The sequence below is a fragment of the Carassius carassius genome, chromosome 3 (genome assembly GCF_963082965.1).
Source record: "Carassius carassius chromosome 3, fCarCar2.1, whole genome shotgun sequence".
NCBI classification, from domain to species: Eukaryota; Metazoa; Chordata; class Actinopteri; order Cypriniformes; family Cyprinidae; genus Carassius; species Carassius carassius.
In genome coordinates this window covers 37,426,419-37,445,575 of record NC_081757.1, presented here as the reverse complement: position 1 = coordinate 37,445,575, position 19,157 = coordinate 37,426,419, and the positions used below count along the sequence as shown (strand labels likewise).

At 39.5% G+C, this 19,157-nt stretch overlaps 1 protein-coding gene across 2 annotated transcripts in view; it reads right to left on the bottom strand.

Moving 5' to 3' along the window:
- Positions 1-274: 274 nt before the first annotated feature.
- LOC132126122 (zinc finger protein 609-like) overlaps positions 275-19,157 on the bottom strand; it is a 57,695-nt gene continuing 38,812 nt past the window's right edge. Inside the window, exons 3-9 of one of the 2 annotated variants that reach the window (XM_059537185.1) lie at positions 17,745-17,970; positions 7,601-7,688; positions 5,086-7,393; positions 4,611-4,935; positions 3,697-4,062; positions 3,226-3,295; positions 275-2,680 (exon numbers count right to left, since the gene is read on the bottom strand). In XM_059537185.1, the coding sequence (XP_059393168.1) occupies positions 2,671-2,680; positions 3,226-3,295; positions 3,697-4,062; positions 4,611-4,935; positions 5,086-7,393; positions 7,601-7,688; positions 17,745-17,970 (3,393 nt within the window). In that variant the 3' untranslated portion in view covers positions 275-2,670. Of the gene's footprint in view, positions 2,681-3,216; positions 3,296-3,696; positions 4,063-4,610; positions 4,936-5,085; positions 7,394-7,600; positions 7,689-17,744; positions 17,971-19,157 lie in introns of both variants that reach the window. The other variant, XM_059537194.1, reaches the window with a different exon arrangement.

The window sequence follows — 19,157 nt, the reverse complement described above, 5'->3', positions numbered from 1 at the left end:
AATGAACAGTTGAGAAAAATTATTAAGATTTATATAGAAGGAATGAATAGATAATCGGAAATAACACATTTAAAAAGACAAAAAAACATTGATACAGTGGAAGTGGGTGTCCTCTAGTGGTAACTGGATCTTACAGTGTTCAGTATGATCATTTACCTGGAAAAAGGTCTTATGCAATACATAAAATGATAAGATAACAAAAACCATTTTTGTCAAATCTAAAATGAAAAGATGTTTTAGTGATTATAAGAAGAGAGCCACGCAAGGACAGATGTGATTGTCTCATAAAAAGATTTATTTGATTTTTTTTGCCTCAATGTACAAAGGCAAGTTACAGTATTGTATAAAAAAAAATGTGGTAATGTACACTTTACATAAGAGAAACAGTCCAAAAAAAAAAAAAAAAAGAACAGGAGGAATTGGGTGATACAGCCAAAATATATATAAAAAAAATCCAAACAAAGCCATTTAAAAAAATGTAAACATTCTTTAAGTACCAGGGCCTGATACTTGGGGATAAATTGTCTTTTGAGAAACACTTGGGATGAAGCTCATCGTGTAAATGACGCTAAGAATGCATTAGTGCACTGCATCCCCTTTCCAACAAATCACAGCATGTCAACTGAGCACCATTTGAAATTAGCACTGACAATTTTCATGATCTGTATTGAGAATCTCTCTTAACGGCCAAAAACCATGGTATTAAAAATGTTCCAAACTCTAGACAATTCATAAAGTTGTTCTGTGCGGCTCAAACATCCCAATGTACCTAATATCAAATGGCATATTGATGAATATATTAGATGTGTAACTTAAAGCTCATTTCTCTCAGTATTCAGTGTACCGTGGTGCTTTACTGCTGCTGTTGCTTTTTTTCATTGTGACTTTACACACGAGAGGGAGTGCATGAGCCAACGTAATCCTCCAAACACCTGTCTTTCGTCTCTCATTCCAAAAGAGCCTGTTAAAATCTACCTGCTCCAATCACTTCGTGTGAAAATATGACCTAAAATCAGCAGCAGGCGATCAGGAGAGCGGTGTCTAATTGAGATTTTGGATTGAGAGACTCCCAAGCCTCATTTAAGAGTTTAATGGACCTAGTGAATGTTTAAAAACCAGCAAGCATTGTGACAGCAAGCCAATACGAAGCTATGGAAGGTAAAGCAGAGGACAACATTGAAGAGGAAAAGAAAAACACACCCTAGCGACAGATATCAAAACAAAAAGATATCAGATGGTTTCTTGATTGCATTTAAAAGAGTTCCTCTGTACATCATATACAGACATCACATAGTGTGTGTGCAACAGTGTTTGGTGCGAAACCAAAGTTTGCTTTGCCTGAGGAGACACTGTTTAAAGTCACATTTCTAGTGCTTTAGTACACCATGCTGGACGACACATGAAATACACAGAGCATGATGGGCTATGATAGCATGTTCGGGTCAAACTCTCACTTGGTTTCATAAAACACGCTGGAGTTACCACAGCACTTCCACAATAAGTGTTCAGGGATAGAGCGGCCCCATGCAAGAACTTCAGAACAATTAGAACAAAACTACTGGGCCTCTGGTGTCACGCACCCCATAGCGCTGCAGCAAAACGGCCAGCACGTTAAGCGTCTCTCTAAAAGATCTTACTATAACTGTCACGTTAACAAACATCCATTTTTTAAGAACCATAGCGATAAATCGGAAATTCTGTTCGCGATGAGGTAAGGTAGCCAAGATGGGAATGAGGATATTCGGTTTCAAGTTGAAGGATAACCAAGTGGAATCGAAGAGAATTCCCTGGAGTAAACAAACCTCGGCCACTGACTGTAACGGAACAGTGCTCGCTGAAATTATATATGTCGCAAATGAATCTGGAAGTGAAACGTCTCACTGAAAGCAGTTGTGTGAGGGCAGTCATGCGTCGTAAACACTTTCCTTGATTTGCTTGTTCACGAGAGGCTGGATGGTAATGCTTAAAAACAGCATGATGTGACCAGAACATAGTACAGTTGAACTTTTTTTTTTGATTAATTATTAAAAGTAAATTGATGTCATGCTATTTAGAAGGAACCATTCTGATGATAGTAAAGAGAGAAATGGAAAAAGGAAAAAAGAGAGCAGTCTTGAGGCATTTGGCTATGAGAACCTTTTAGGAACCACTGGCAGAAAGACAAGAGTTATGAGACAATGCTAGATAATATCTGCAGCTTTCACTGGTGGTGTCTAGAAAACAACAATTTAAAAACCGTGGGTCAAACTGATTTTTTTTTTTTCAGTGAGGATGTCAACTAAAATAAAAAAGGGAAACAACTTTAGTTATCTCAGTGTGATAAAACAATTTTCAGTCTTTGTGTTCTTATGTCCCCTCGAGCCCTTGCCTCTTGTCCAGCCACAGACTGCATCGGGTGAGTGGAATGACAGTCCCTGCTTTTCATCATCCCTCACTAGTTCACAGGCATAGTTCAGTGGCCAGCTGGGCTTTGAGCAGGGAAGGATGGCTTTGAACCTGGTCTCACAGTCTGTAGTGGGGTACGAGGTACAGATACTAGGAAAACATCAATCTGCCACACATTCCGGCAAAAAAACTATAGCAACACCATTCAACTGATGTCTAAATGAACTCCATATACTTCCCCATGTGATCCAGTCACATGATTATTTGTGAAGAAGGGCGAGACAATCAGGTTTCCCTAAAGACAGAAAGAAAACGCAAGAACACACTGGTTATAATAAAGAATATGGTATGAAATCTCTTATTTCGTTAACTTTTGTAAATGCAAATATAGTCTTATACTTTAAATATGCACATATACATAAACTAAGAAAACAATTATATAATGTTATAAATACAAACATTGTTTTCATAATATATCACTTTTTATCTTCCTGATGTTATTACAAGTTTCTCCACCAGAGAACACTATAGGCTTCTAAAGGGAAGTTGCTTTCCTAAAAACACTAGTAGTCTCAATCTAAGGGGCCTTAAATAATCATAATGCTCTAAAACAGATGGCAGTCTACAAAACCTTTAGAGAGAAGGGCCTCAAAGCAAGTGGAACAATTATAAGCTTGTGTATCAAAAAAAGCTTTTAGATTACTCTATATGAAAGCAGAAATGGGGATATGCTTTCAACTACTATGGTCATATTTCACTGCGATTTATGTTATTCACTCTCTGTTTGGCCACAAACCAAATCTCCTCTCCCTGATCTTTGATTTCTCTTACCATTCTCACCTCCGTGCTGGTGGGTACATGGAAGGGGCTGAGGCTTGCTGACTGGCAACAATCGCTGACGATGAAAGGCCTGAAATTAAGGAAAGATGTTGTTTACTCTCAGTTTTCTTTGTGGAATTGGCAGAGCTTTAGAGCAATAATATATTTTTTTATTTTTTTCCCTAAACACATCAGACAAGGCATTTGAAATCTCATTAAGAGATGCCTGGTTCACATTATACCCCCCAAAACAATCTTTAACAAAATCTAATTCTAATTAGTCTAATACAGAAAACAATTAATAGGAATGTCAATATTAAGATAATGTAATAATGCACAATATTACTTTATAATTATAAAATAAAAGTTTAATGTAATTAAATTATGAATTTCTGTCAACAATTTGTGATTAAATATGACATCATGTGCAGCCATCTGAATTAAAAAAAATTTTTTTTATAAGTGAGTGTGTAAAAGTAGTAGACTGCTGACCTGTGGCATAAGACAGATCGTACTGTCCGGCTACAAGAGAATAGCCTAGGTGGTGATGGGGTGGCATTATGCGTTGAGAAGGAGATGAACGAGGTCGATCTATTTCTCTCTCCCTCTCTCTCTCTCTCTCTCTTTCCCGTTCTCGGTCGCCTCCTCCTCGCTCCCTTTCATGGGAAGGCTTGTCGGCAACAGTGGGTGATTTGCTCTTGTACTGGTTGGCATGTTGGTGTAGTATGTCCAAGGCTTTGGATTCTGAAGCTGACTTGATGCTGACTGTGGGGCTGGAGCGAGATTTCTCTCCCTCCTCTCCACTGCTCACTTTACTGCCATAAGGGGAGAAAGGGTATCCCGCTGGCAGATAGGACCCTAAAGATTAGAAGACCATACTGGTTTTCTACTTTAAAGGAGTGCTATTATGCACTTTTTATGCACAAGGCTCAAAACATGCTTTATACAAGTACATGAATGCCAACACTTCTAGCCACACAAGCTGGAATTTACATATCGTTGTGTTCCAAAATGCAATTAATAAAGCAGTGACACTATGTGTCACATTTTCAGTGTTGCCACAAGGGGCACTATCATCATTAGTGGCCAGTTTTCTTTTTTAGTCAACCAAAAGAGGACATTCTTGCGGAGCTATTTAAACTGGCCACATGTCTATAACTAGTTACCCGAGTAAAAACAACACTAGATTAACAAGCAGCAATATTTAAGTAACTGTTACTGACACAATAATGCAATATAAGATGTAATCCTTTATGTAACTTGGATAGAGTATGTTGTTGTCCAATTCATGCAAACCAATTTTTGCACAACAAAGTTTACTAGTAAGTGGGCACTTTGGTTTTTAAGAATAGTATGCTAATATTTTTTTCTGAACATCACGACTAAGATGTGATTATTAGTCTTACCTGGGTAGTTGTGCATCATGACAGAGGACATGCCTCTGTATCCAGGATGGTTGGGATCGTAGCTTTGCCCAAAAGGATATCCATGCATGTAATGCAGGTAGGGTTGGTGCTGTGCTAATGGGGAGGTGAAAGACATGTGAGCATTGGGCCGGGAATCTTTCCCACCGCTTCGCTGGTCCTCAGAGCTGGAAGGACACAAACCATCAGTTACATCTTTACTATCTTCTCTGGAGCTGCTGTCTTTTGGCCTTGGCCTGTCATCTTTGCCTTTTCGGTCACGCTCGCGGTCTCTGTCCTCATCTGGTGGTCTTTGACTGTCAGGGTACTGAAAACAGAAAGACATTAAAGTTAAGGTTTTGAGAGGTAATAAATTTACCTTTAATAAATTGAGTTTTTCTATTAAATTTTAACTTTTTGGTGAATTATTCTCCAGCTTGCAAACTGTGCAGTCGTTCAAGAATCACGTTTGCCTCACCTGTCTATACCACATGGCTTGCTCCATACCCAGCCTGGCAGACTCCACACTTGCCTTTGAGTCATCCTTTCCATGATGGCCAGCTTCACTGAGCTTCATTTTAAGCCCCTCAGCCGGCTGTGACTGCAGCTTGGTCTCCTCCCCTTTAGGGATGATGACTGACTTGGCAGGTTCGGAGGAAGCGTCTCTCTGTTTGCCAGGGGCCTGTGGCTTTCCCAGGTCTGAAAGGCTGGGGGCTTTTGTTAGGCCAGGAGGAACAGGGCCCTTATGTTTCCAGTCCTCCTTCAGAGAGGCTTCCCTGTCCTTTACTCCTGAGTCAGGCTTTTTCTCAGCAGACCTATGCTGCTCAGATATGAGTCTTTGCCTTTCCTCATACTGCTGCCTGTAGGTTGGATTAGTGTTCATGAGGTGGTTGTGATAAACCTGATCTGAATATCCATATGGGGGAACGTAGTATTGGTTGTAGTAGAGTGGCTGCATGTACATATTAGAGCGCTGCTGAATGACAGAGGCTTGCTGCTGGTGTGGCTGGCTTGAAGCAACCTCAGCTTTGCGCTCATCCTGCACGTCCACCTTCATCTTCTCCTCTGGCGATTCTTGCTCATCTTCCTTCTTCAGTTTCAAAGCTTGCCCTTCTGGCAGAGGCCCACTAGCAGTGGCACCGCCAGGGCTAGAGTGAGTGTAACTGGGGGAGTAGTAGTTGTCATAGCTAGCATAATATGCAGATTCCTTAGAGGATGCCTGAGAGGGAAATAGCGCCTTCTTCGCACCTTCCCTTCCTGACTGATCTTCTGCTTTACCTTTGACCCCTTCCATTTTGCCTTCACCATCTTCCCCAGCATCAGATATGTCAGAGTATGCAGGGCTGTTTGTCTTTACCGAGGAGCTATCAGCCCCATTCTGGGAGACGGCGTGAAGGGGAGTGAGAGGCTGTCCACTGCTATCCACACGACTGGCCACCCCGATGGATGGACTGGGAGCATTATCTGTGAAGCTGTATATCTTATCTGCCTCTGCCTTTATGCTAGCAAGGCGGCTTTGATGAGGGTCTGAGGAGCCATTGAGATAACCCTCACTCCTGCTTCCTGGGTCAGAGGACTCAGAGTATGGGCTTTTCCCCTCTTCAGTTTTCCCACTCTTTCCTGGGAGCTTGGGACTGTCTGCATCCTTGCCCAAATCTTTCTTTTTCTTGTCCTTTTTCTTTTTGTCCTTGGAGCTGCTCAAAGCTGGATTAATTGGCGACGAGTCCCCAGTTACGCTCAACTTAGATTGAATGCCTTTTAGCTGGGGACTCTTGGGGATGCCCTGCAACATGTTGGCCAACCCTGGAGGATGGCTGGGGCTTCCACCACTAAATGGTGTTGGCTGCAAAGAGTACATCTGCTGAGAAGGTAGGGATGGAGCCATGGGTCTGGAAGACTTTATGTTCTTCTGGGACTGCTTGTCAGACTTGACATTGCTGCTTGGCTTTTTGGACTTCCTGTCATCCATGCCGTCATTGCTAGCCTCATCAGCAGTGACGCAAGGCCCGTCCTCACAACCCTCCATAGGTGTGCCACAAACATCTGTTTCAGCATCACCATTCTTTTTCTTTGACTTGGACCCAAACTTTCCAGGAGATGGGGATGGACTCTGAGCATCAAAACCTCTTCCTTTTGGTGTGACAGAACGTGCTGGGGAGAGAGAGCCTTTCTGTGTAATCGAAGCTCCATTGCAACTTCCTGGCTCTGGGTGGAGAGAGGATTCTTCCCCGTATTCGCTGTCCCCGTCCATGTCCAACTTAATATCATCATCATTATGAGCACGAGCCTGATGGTACTTCAGGCCATTGATGTGCTTGTACTTCTTGTTGCAATTGGGATGCGGGCAGTCAATCAGTATAGGTGAGGGACAGGTTCGGTCTAAAGGAGGAGGAAGGGACTCAGTTTTGATGATGGGAATTGGGAGTGCATAGGTGGTCACTCCACCATTTGAATTTGTGCGCATACGCTTGTTGCCTTTAGAATCCTCAGAGCTAGAGTTGGGCTCCATGTCTGAAGCAGGCTTGTTCTTGCGCTTACTGGCTGAGGAGGGACTAGCCTTTATGTCCTCTGTGTTGTTATTGGGCGGAGTCCTGCGCTCAGAGGGGTTTTGGCTTACACGCCGACCCTTGCTGTTGGAACTTGCTCTGGTCTTGTTGTTGTTGCTGCCTTTATTATCAGACGAGTTGCTGTTCTCGGTGACTGGGATGTTACTATTGGGTCGCATTCTTTTACCACGGCCACGTCCATTTCTCATTTCTAGGTCACTTGTGGGAGACTCGCAGAACCTTAAAGAAAAATAAAGATTGTCAAGTTTTTCCCAATTACCATAATAATAATAATTTGGCAGTATTATTTAGATTAGATTAAAGGATGTCAAGTGTCTTTAAAAATAAGCTTTTAATAATGTGGTACTAAGAAGAGGGGGCTGACAAGCAGAGACTAGTAACCTAGGGAGGAATATTTGATTTGATATTTTAAAGCGCTTCACGTGCCTTGGGGGAGCCCAGTCATGACGGGTACAATCCAAAAGTGTTCCGACGTATGTTTTGTTCCGCCAAGTAACATTTACCACCAACATACCTGTAAAACATAAAGAGGACACTTACTATAATGCAAGCATATCTCCATTATCTATACAGAGACTCAATGACACAGTAATACAGTAGAGTTATAATGTCATGAGCACTACTCATCTGGTTGCTTCTCCACCTCATTACCAATATTCCAAACACTGTTTTTGCAGTTCCACAATTCCCATTTAAATATTGCAAACAGAGGTTTTCTAAGGCTAGCACAGAGTGTGCTGTTTTTGGGAGGAAAATGTTTGATGGTGTCCTCCATCTGACTTTGCAGTGCTGTGAGCCACCTCTGCAAATGGTTCAACAATCGTGTGAAAACAGCTGAAGCAAATGAAAATGCTTGTATCTGGCAGTGATTCAGAGGTTTCGCTGCAGAGAGCAGACAGGTAAGTGCTGGATGATTCTGTGATTTTGCACTACCATAATAGCAAGCAAAATCAATAACACATTACAATAATATGCCCTTAATAGGCAATGAAATTCAGAATAATATTGTGTACCACTGATAAGGCTTCAGTCACGCTAATAAATTAAAAACAAGCTTCTACGTTGTTAAAAATTTGTGAGTATACTGAAACTTCATTATACTACTTAGTATACTAAATTAATTTTTTTTTTATAAAAATTAAATTAACAAAAAGATTATTCTGTAGAATATTGCTTTTTAAGAATGAGTGTCTTTTAGTCATAGTTTTTATTTATTAAATAAATAATACGCCTAAATATTGTTTTCCACCAAACATCATAGTGTGGACCTTCAAATGTGAGAGCTGAATTCATGAACGTTCCTTTGAAAAATGTCAGTGGAGGTCAGTCGAAGAGCACATTAGCGGGGGCCCCTTCCTATTTCACTTGCAGTCATTAGCTTTTCTCCGGCCACCTGTCTGAACCCAGGCTAAATGAGGCTAAATGGCTGGTATTTCACCTCTGATGCCCTTCAGTAGCCAAAGTGGAACAAGCAGAAGCTTGACATGTGAATATACATTGATTTGTCATGATTGTTTTTTTTTTTTTTAGCTGGACAGGAGACCAGCTTAACCCAACTAAGACCAGAAAAATATCTTAGGCTGGTTAAAGTCCCCCCCCCCCCCCCCCCCATCAAGTAAGGATAAAACAATTACAAATATAACATATGGTTCATTATGAAAATATGATGGTTCATGGCTGATGTTACACAACTAAAGCCTAGTGATATTTTAAAAACAAGGGAGTTTCCATCCACAAATATTCAATTTCAATAAGAAATACATCACCACACGAAAAAAAAAAAAAAGCTGCACTTGTTTTAAGATTACATGGGTTCTTTAAAAAACCACGAGTCTGAAATCATCAGGAGGCAGGTTAGATTGAATTAAGATGCACTTTATTAGAGCAAAATCCAAGAATAGCCAAGTACGCAAATTCAAAGAGAAAAGGTAATGATGAAATTAACTATGTTGTCCTTTAAAGGTGCCATAGAATGCACTGATACAATATTTTAAATTGTTCTCTGATGTCCCCAGAGTGTAAATGTGAAGTTCTATCTCAAATTACCACAGATAATTTTTTATAGCTTGCTGAAATTGCCACTTTTAGGGTATGAGCCCAAACGTGCTGTTTTTTTGTGTTTGTCCCCTTTAAATGAAAATGTCTAGTAGTCTAGTAGCACGTGAAGGCAGCATTAGTACAAACAAGCAGAGACAATGGTAGCTTTAGCAACATTAGCCTTAAAGAGAGCCCATAAGCTCTTTTGGAAAACAAAATATGCGACGTGATGCTTACTTTGTCTGCACATGAAGCGTTGGTATCAATCCCTCTTTCAGAAGCAATCTTTGCACAACTCCAACGCTGAATTGGCCCTCTTTTGTATGGCAGTCTGGCGTAAAATGTTAGCACAAACGTTTAGGCCTTTCAGTTTTTTTCTGGAACATGTCCTTCGAAAATTAAATGTAACCACTGTGTCCTCAGTGGCCTATGGAGACTCCTATGTTTGTTGGTGCATCCCAACACACAACACTTTTAATGGCACTTTGGCACTGACATTGTATCTCCAGCAGCTACAGCCAGAAAACAGTAATGGCAGACTGCTATTTCTCAATTTAAGGGCTGTGTATATGTTAATAGGGAAGAAAGCCTTGCAAATGGGCGGGATGTTCCCCGACTATAACATCATAGTTGTGAGAAATCTGGAACTGTTAGTGTGGAGAGACTGATTTATTAGGATTATAAAAAAATGAGTAGGTGGATTTTTACCATTATAGGCTGGTTGTTTTCACACACTGCGGCTACACAACTGTGTTCAAACACCTTATAAAAGTGATTTTTGCATTCTATGGCACCTTAAAACCAACAAACAGCTAATTCAGGCAATAAAACAACACATTGATCGAATAACTTGTTGAGGTGGCCCTGGAAAGAGGGTTGAATCAGGATACGGGCATATGAGCCTTGCTGTTTGCTGGCATCAAACTCTTCATAGTCTGTGGGTGAGGGCTTTCTGGGCTCTACTTCAAGAGCAATAAACTTTCAGAAGATTTAGGGCTGACATTTGGAGGCATCAGCATGAACGGCTTGTGAGAGTAGATGCCACACCAACACGACCCTGGTCTGCTTCCAGCGTCCTGCAGAGGGGATTTGTGTCAGAGTGATGCCTAGAAATATTGCTTCAATCTGCCTCTGACGGTTTCATCATGAACTGAGAGCTGTCTGCCCTTAACCTCCTACCATTGTGGGATTCACGGACTGGGCTGAAACATGAGCAAGTCAATATGTCCATCTGCAAATAAAAGGTTGCAGTACACTAGATAAGATTTCCACACTGGGCTTTGGCTGAAATAAAGCACGTCACTGCTGATTTGAGGAAGTCGTGAGAGGACACTGCGACTCAGCAACAACTTCATTTGCAATAAGTCATGGAAGATGGATGCTGTGTTCTAAAGCTCAGCGAGCTTCCTAGGCAACATTTGTTGTTTTACTAGGTGCACTCCTGACACAAATGCAACTCTAAATTATGCTCCCCTACAAGATGCCTTGCTTTAAGCCAAATACTAATGCATCTTTAATGGAGGCAACAAATTATGTGATGCAAAGAATTAACATATCTAAGATGGAGGATTGAGTCTGGGGAACGGTAAAGTATTTTATTAATTACGTGAAAGTATTGATTACTATGTGCAATAAATCATTTTTAAAGCACAATCATTTTTGTTGTTTTTGCTTGTTTGTTTTTAGGCTACTGGGTCCTTGGCTTAGAACCAAGATAAATTCAAACCAGAAATGGTACAAAGAGGAGACTGATCACTCAGAGAACAATGAATATGAGATAACATAGTACAGCTGCTACATAAATTGAAGTCCCGGCAATTGTATTTGATAGTTTATTTAATCCAGTACATGCCAACTTGAAAGCCATGTGATGAGCTAAAGAAGATAAATCTATGATCCCATTGTTGTCCGACTTTATTACGGATTCATAATATGCTATAGAAATACAACCTTGCAATCTTCAGTTCAATTGAGTTAGAGATGAACATGTCTGCCTATTGCCTACATAGAAAACAGGTTTTGAACAAAGCTGGAAAATCAATATATTGCTTTAGGATTTATTGTTTGAACTGTTACAGGCTACATACACTATGATTAGTGATAGATAAATAGCATGGCAGTATTGTGGGGATTCTAGATATAGGCCAGCAGCTCTGCATATTTTAGGTGTTTCATTTCTAACCACTTTGGATCTTAGAGCAGTCTTCTAACAAGTTAATGAGTTAAATTAGGTGCGCTAAATAAGGACGATCCAAAATAAGAAATGCACTGGCAGCCACTGTAATGATTCCAAACAAGCCAACTGAGTCCTCAATCCTTCAAGTAATGCTGGAAAGATCGCATTTAAGAATTCAATGCATGTGATTGTCACCACAAAGTTGTACAATTCTTAAAAAATGTTTTAAGCCCTGCGTTCCCAACTTCCGAGTCATGTCAGTGAGCAAACATGTTGGATGCAATGGATGCAGCATCTGTATTAATGGTAAATTTGTTAAAAAGAAATTTGTTTTTCCATTTGAAATAAAACAAACTGGCATATACCAAATACCACTGAATTGAACAACCATAAGGGAATATGTTAAATTTACAGCACGTTCATACATTTAATAAAAATGAAGCAAAAACACACCTGATGTGTATTTATTCATCTTTTTCTGGAGTAAAAAAAAAAATCTACATCACCATCTGACTCTGATCTAAGTTATTAGAAAACACCTGTTGTCGTAATTACGTAAAAACTCTTGAGTACTTGAACACAGCAATAGATATTTACCAACCTGCAATGTCGACTCTATCACATTTATAACTTTTAACAAACCTCAAAACCTTCATCATCAGATTTGATTTGATTAGAGTTGTATTTGAACTCTGCAGTAAGGCAGATCATTGGCCATAGAGATTCAAAACCAAAATAAACAACACATTAGCAGCGATAGGACTTGGGAAGTGTGGGTGGACTGTCTGCAACGTCTTTAAGGTGCAGCACAGTGGAAAGACATCTCAAAGTGGTTGAGAGATGTGTTCTCTGCCACGGGATCTAGCTGCTCTACTTTCCACCCACACAAAGTGTCACCATGATACAGATCTGTCCAACACTCCGATGAGAAAAAATAACCGATCAAAAAGGAGAAATGCACACCAGTGGAACCATCCAAAAAAGTGTGAGAGAGGGTGAAGAAAACACCTGCACACCAATGGTTCCCTGTGTAAGAGCAGATGATTGGAGCCCTGTGTTTGGGAGCCATCCTGCATAAATTGAGCTGATGTTGTGAAAGTGTGGCACTGGTTGGGCAAGGCTGTGAATGGCCACATAAACGGTCTTGTTTTTCTTTCCCTCTTGACCCTTCAACTACATTCCCTCTCCATGTCAGACACACACACACACACACACACACAAACACACACACAAACACAAACACTCACACACAAACACACACACACACACAAGAGTGGCCACAGAGGAGCAGGGTGCATCAGACACACTGTGCCCATGGCAAGAGGAATAGAAAACACTTAGACAGCCAATGTGCTCTGAATGTTGATGAGGCAGCCCTTTATATGGCGGCACTGGGAGGATGGCAGCAGGCAAAGTGTGGGCGGTACATACTCAACTGCCTACCCATAGCATAGATATGCTCTCATTTAGGGATTTGAGGGAGATTTTTCCTTTTCATGCTCAACAATCAAGACTGAGGATGTGGAGAGCAAAACACACTGACATTTCTGCAGTGGGCTATGATTAACTAGGATTAAAATAAATAATAATAATAATAATAATAAACAGAATCTGGACAACGTCTGCAACGTCTTTAAGAGAGTGCAGCACAGTGGAAAGACATCTCAAAGTGGTTGAGAGATGTGTTCTCTGCCACGGGATTCAAGCATTCAGAAATCACACAAAATAAAAATAAGCAGTTTCACTATAATAGAACCATGGTTAATTTTGGTAAGGGCTGTGATGTCCACATGTTTTTTGTTTAAACATTTAAAGAGGCTGAGGCATTCCTATTGCAATTAGGTGACCAAAAATGTCAAATTAAGTGGACATTTGAATTCAATGTTTGGTCAATTTTAAACAAGGATTTGATCATCCTGTAAGTGTAACAACAGCAATTATCAGGCCTTTGGTGCCATTTGCAAATTGTTTATTTTGTATTAGCCATATGGTTTGTATGAAACCATATGATTATAATAATTAACTAATCATTATTGTCTAATTGTTTTTATATAATACATTTTAAATCTAGAATATTAAGTCAGATGCGTTGTTGGTGGTGGTGAAATTATTACTGACATTAAAACACATTACTAACGTCAACAGTCAAAAAAGTATCACAGGATTATGAATGTTATTACCTGAAAGAGATGCACGGGCATCATCTTGGCCTTTTGTATAATTTTTTTTCTCTGCGCCAGACTGCGCTGATGTCTTTTCTCTGATATAGCCTAGTTGTCCATTAATTTTGATGATCATTTTTATTCAGCCGCAAACATGAGGTGAGAGCGGGCGCAGATCCTGAATGGCATGTCACGTGTGCTAATACTGCGTACTGCGTTCATTATAAAATACATATATATATATAATATATTAATGCTTAGATTTATATTTATGTATATGTTAATATTAGTATAGAGCAAAAGTTTTGAGCAACTGGGATGGTGTGAACTGTGTACTCTGCGAATAGGGAGCTGCGGTACTGAACCTACTACAGGATTTAATACAAGAACACAAAAAGATGATGGAATAACTGACTGACCTCGAGTGGTGGTCCAGAAGGAATAACTTGCACATTTTTGGAGTGCCAGAGGATGCAGAGAAGGAGTCTGTTATTCAGTTTGTTGAAGAACTCATCCAGAAGGAACTCAACATTGACACAGACTGTCAAATTCAGCAGGCGCACAGGGCTCTGGCACCGAAGCCTAAAGCAGATCAAACCCCGAGGGGTGAAGAAGAAAATAATCACACTCAAAGAGTGGAGAGTTTTCTTCGATCATGATTACCCTTTGGCTGTGGTTCAGCAATGCAAGTCGTATGTTAAAGCCAAGACAATCCTGAAAGAAGCGGGGATACTCTTTCAGACCCCATTTACTAAGATGATGGTCCACCGGGATAATGGAATAAAAAATGTACAACGAAGCGAAAGAAGTGGAAGAACATCTGCATGATAGAGGATATAAAGTGGCGGATTCCGAAGATGCAGATGGCCCCACAACGTTACTGGAATGACTCAAGGCAAGGAAAACTGTGAAAGAAACAAATTAATTTTAATCTTTAAATTACGCAAACCCCCCAAAAAAATCTAATTAAATATGATCCAAAAGATACTGAAAGCATTTTTAAGAATTACTATAAATATATAAAAATAACTATATAAACAGACCTCTGTAATGGAGAGAAAAAAAGTTCTAGAGCTCCTTAATACATTAGATATTGGTGGTATATAAAATAAAAGCGTAACTGCTGTTCCACTGTGGAATTACAACAAGCCATGGGCAAACTAAAGTCAGGCAAAGCACCAGGAAGTGATGGATTCCCTTCAGACTGGTACAGAATTTTTAATAAAGAACTGATGCTATTGCTAAGGGACACATTCAACTGGGTCATAAAAGAAGGTAAAATTCCTCCGCTATAATTCCGTAATCCCGAAGGGAAATAAAGAAAGGGATCACTGTCAAAATTATAGACCTGTATCACTCCTTAATACAGATTACAAAATTGATAGTTCTATTTAAGCATCCAGAATACAATTGTTCTTACCAGATTTGATAGATTAGGACCAAAAGGTTTGCTAAAGGTTGAAAGATGATTTTCTCAGAACCGATCCGAATCCGAAAAATTCTGAGTATCGGCCAATACCGATCCAATCAGATACCAGTTTTTTTAATCAATGTAGAATTTCTATACTTCTCTGTGTTGACCTGATCATCGCTCTTTTGTGTGTTATACACAATCTACTTCATATAAAAAACTTCATTTTAATGAAAAAAAAAAAAAAAAATTATATATATATATATATATATATATATATATATATATATATATATATATATATATATATATATATATATATATATATATATATATATAATCATAATCTATGACAAAAATACTATTATAAACTATTTTAGTTGATAGTTCAGCAGAAAATGATCAGGGGTGAAAAATCACGGGTGCACAATAATTTTATAAAAATCTAGTGAAATACTTTATTTACAAATAAAAGTGAATACGTATAAAATCTGGTAAACTGTACACATTGGTTTTTGTATTGCTATAAAATACATTAATGTAAAAAAAGTATATACATTTATATAGAAATATAAAAAAGGCACCAGAGCGCTTATGCACATCCTGTGCACAGAATGATGAGCTTGAAACAACACGGAGTCACAGTGTGCAGGCAGCGCAGCCCTCCGAGTCCGAGTTTTTTCAACTCGGAGAGAGTGTTAGACACGTTAAAAATGTGAATAATTTAAGTAATTTGTGGATTAACGCTTACAGGAGAGGGTTAAAACGATTCAGTCCGATTTGGTGAACTGGTTCAACCGGTTCACTAAGAAGAGCCGGTTAAATCCAACGATTAGTTCGCGATCCGGACATCACTAGTACAAAGGGAAGAGATATTGATACGTAGTGTATTAAATCTGTGCATTAGTTTGAGCCTTTTCTTTGAACAGTTTTAAACCTCAGTTACTGTGCGCTCTTGAAGAGAGTTTCATCGTTTTGACTGTAGTAACGAACGAGACACAGTTTGTTTGCTGAACGGAGGAAGACAGACACCCGCAGTGGAAATTAAAGTTTATGTTAACTTGATTGATAATAATGACTTCAATATTAATCCTTGCCTCACACTGAACTATGGAACAGCTTCAGAACACTTGAAATGTGTTGGTGCTTTATAATGCTTTTGTGTATACATGTATGCATTATAAATATATGAATTAAAAAAATATATATATTTGTAGTAGATAAGAACACTTTTCTGTGGCATGCTATTTAAAAGATACGAACATTTCATTTATCTTTTCACATATTAGAGGCTATTACACTAAAAACAACCTGTAAGTTTCAGAACTCCAAACCTTCTCATAAGCCTAAAAACATTATTTTGGAGCCAGTCTGCTAAAACAACAGGTTGTGGAATTTACAACTCCATGATGTAAAATTTTGGCTTAACACCAACTCCGCAGAAGATCAACTCCAACTTCTACATCACTGCCTGTTTAGCCCTGCCCTCTAATTTGCGTGTTTCCAAGAGAGGCGAACGCACAGGTCTACGCAGAAACCAAATGATAAAGATGTCTCTGAAGACAAGACGACGCTGTGCAGTGCCAAACTGTTGAAAAACAAAGTCTTTGCCTTATTTCTGATCCAAATGCAAGGAAAGAGCTAAATGAACTTCATTTTTAATGAAGATCTAGACCCTGTCGGTAAGAACTTGGTCCTTTGTTTGCTTCATTTTACGGTTTACTTAATTTTACCATTTACAAACAAGGAACAATTCGACGCAGGATTTTCAGAAAGATTGAAACTAAGAGACGATGCTGTGCCGACTGTATTGGATCTGACAGTAAACACAAGTGTGAGTAACTGTTTTTATTAGGTGATCACTATTGGCGCTTGACAGTTCTTTGAATAAATAGCAAAACAATTTCACTTGAATAATGACCAGTAATGTGAACTTAAATAGATGGCTTAGCAAAACAGACAGACTCCTGAACCCATCATGTTCCAAACACAGACTCGAAACAGTTTTTGTTTCCCCAGGACTTCAAACTGGACCATCTCAGTAACTGTGTTGTTCTTCCATCAGAAAAACATGCTGGAGGTTGACAAATAGGACACTTTAAACATCTAATTCTGTGAATAGCATTTTGATTCAAGAAACAAAAATCATTTTCTGCTTCTCTTAATTGGTTCCTTCATTGCTTTGCTTTTTTTTGAACTAATGAACAACTAAAATGGGGTGTTAACAGTTCTATGAATCTTTGACCCAATTCAGTTTTTTTTCATGTTTGGATCTCCTTTTTATCCACTCAAACATTGTGACAACAAAGTTACTTGTATGCCAACAAAATATGATTGACTTGTTTTTCATCATTCCGCTTGGAAACTCTGTTTCTGTGTTGATACAATGAGCTCTGAGGAACAACAAATCACTGTGGCAAGTTAGTATCCAGAAATTTGTTGGAGTGAACTAGATATCTATGAGCATAAATACAGTATTTCAAGTTAAGTCTTAAAATGTAATATTTCTGAATGGACACAAATTCAGATCTATGGAAATCTACACAATTGTTTTCTTTACAACCAACCATGACCACTATGTAGGAATTTATTATTAATTTATTTTCCCTTGTGTATTTATTATCCCTGGCTTGGCTGTTTAACGTGTCAATCAGAATGCCTCTTCCTCTTAACAACGTTGGCCATTGGCCAGACTTTTTCAAATGTTCAATCAAAAGTCTTGTCTACTGAACATCTGTTACCTCAGCTTATATCACAAGCTCTTACCGCAGTATATTTTCTTACCGTCCTCAGTTTCTTGCCACACAATGCCCTCCAGGTTGACGCTGGTGCCCGGCTCGCAGGGTCCCAGGCACTCTGGCTCAGTGGACAGGGCCACATCAGATGTGTTGACGGCCACCGAGCGCGTTCGCACCATTAGCTGCTCACAAGGTGAGGCGATGTCACTGTTTCCCATAGAGGCGAGGAGGTGAAGCGGCGGTGGGGCTGGGGTGGAGACCGGAGACTCCATCTGAAGAAAAACAGCAAGAAAAAGACAAAAACAAGGAAGATAAGAGCTGGTTGATCTCTGACAGAAAATATATTCTGGAGAATATCTGCACATGCCCTTAAGGTGGACTCCCTAGCCTATTTTATGAAGGTGGAGTCCCTAGCCTATTTTATGAAGGCTGTTACAGAGAGCTCCTGACCTGCACCCTGCTGGACAGTGGAGCTCATTAAGAGCCAGTGATGTTTTGAGCTACTTAAGCCTCACTCCAGGGAAACAGGGCCCACACAGCATGCTCACTGACACCACATCATCTCACCGAGTGAACACAGGCTTGTTTATTCAATTAAGAGCCTGTAGCTGTGCGGTCAGGCGCTCGAATTGACCCTACCTGCATTCAGGGGCCATGATGGACCCCAGCCAGGAAAACAGACAGAAATAGTCCAGTATGAATAGGGCATGCTGGTTCACATGGCAGAAAAAGTTCACTTGGTGGCCATCGTGGTATTTTCCTATGAGGGATCTGTCACCTACTTAAAGGAGTAGTTCACTTCCAGAACAAAAATTTACAGCTAATGCACTTCAGTCTTCTATGATGCTCGTGAGTTTGAACTTCCAAAATGCAGTTTCAATGCAGATCCCAGCCAAAGAAGAAGGGTCTTATCTTGTGAAACCATCATTCATTTTCATTAAAAATAAAAATGTATATATATTTTCTAACCTCAGATACTAATTTTGCGTAGCTCTGCATTGCAAATGCGTGTTCTGTGCAGTCCCGTTCGAAACAGTTAGGGTATGTCAAAAAACTTCCATGTCAATTTCTCCTCCAACTTCAAAGTCGTCCTACATCAATGCAGAAGTACCGACTCAGTGTTAACAAAGTGAACATGGAAAGAAGGTAAAACAGCGATGTAGGACGTTTTAGGGTGATTTTGAAATTGGAAGAGAAAATTAGATACGAGTTTTTGACATACCCTAACTGTCATGAAACCAGAATGCACTTTTCAGACAGACAAGATGAGTGTTTGAGGTTAAAAAGTAATTAAAATTGTAAAAAGAAAAAAAGAAAATGACATTGTTTTGCTAGCCGATTCTTCCTCGGCTGGGATCGTTTAGAGCCGTTTGAAGCTGCATTTTAACTTCATTTTAGAAGTTCAAACTCGTGGCCACAATAGAAGTCCATTATATGGAGTAAATTCCTGAAATGTTTT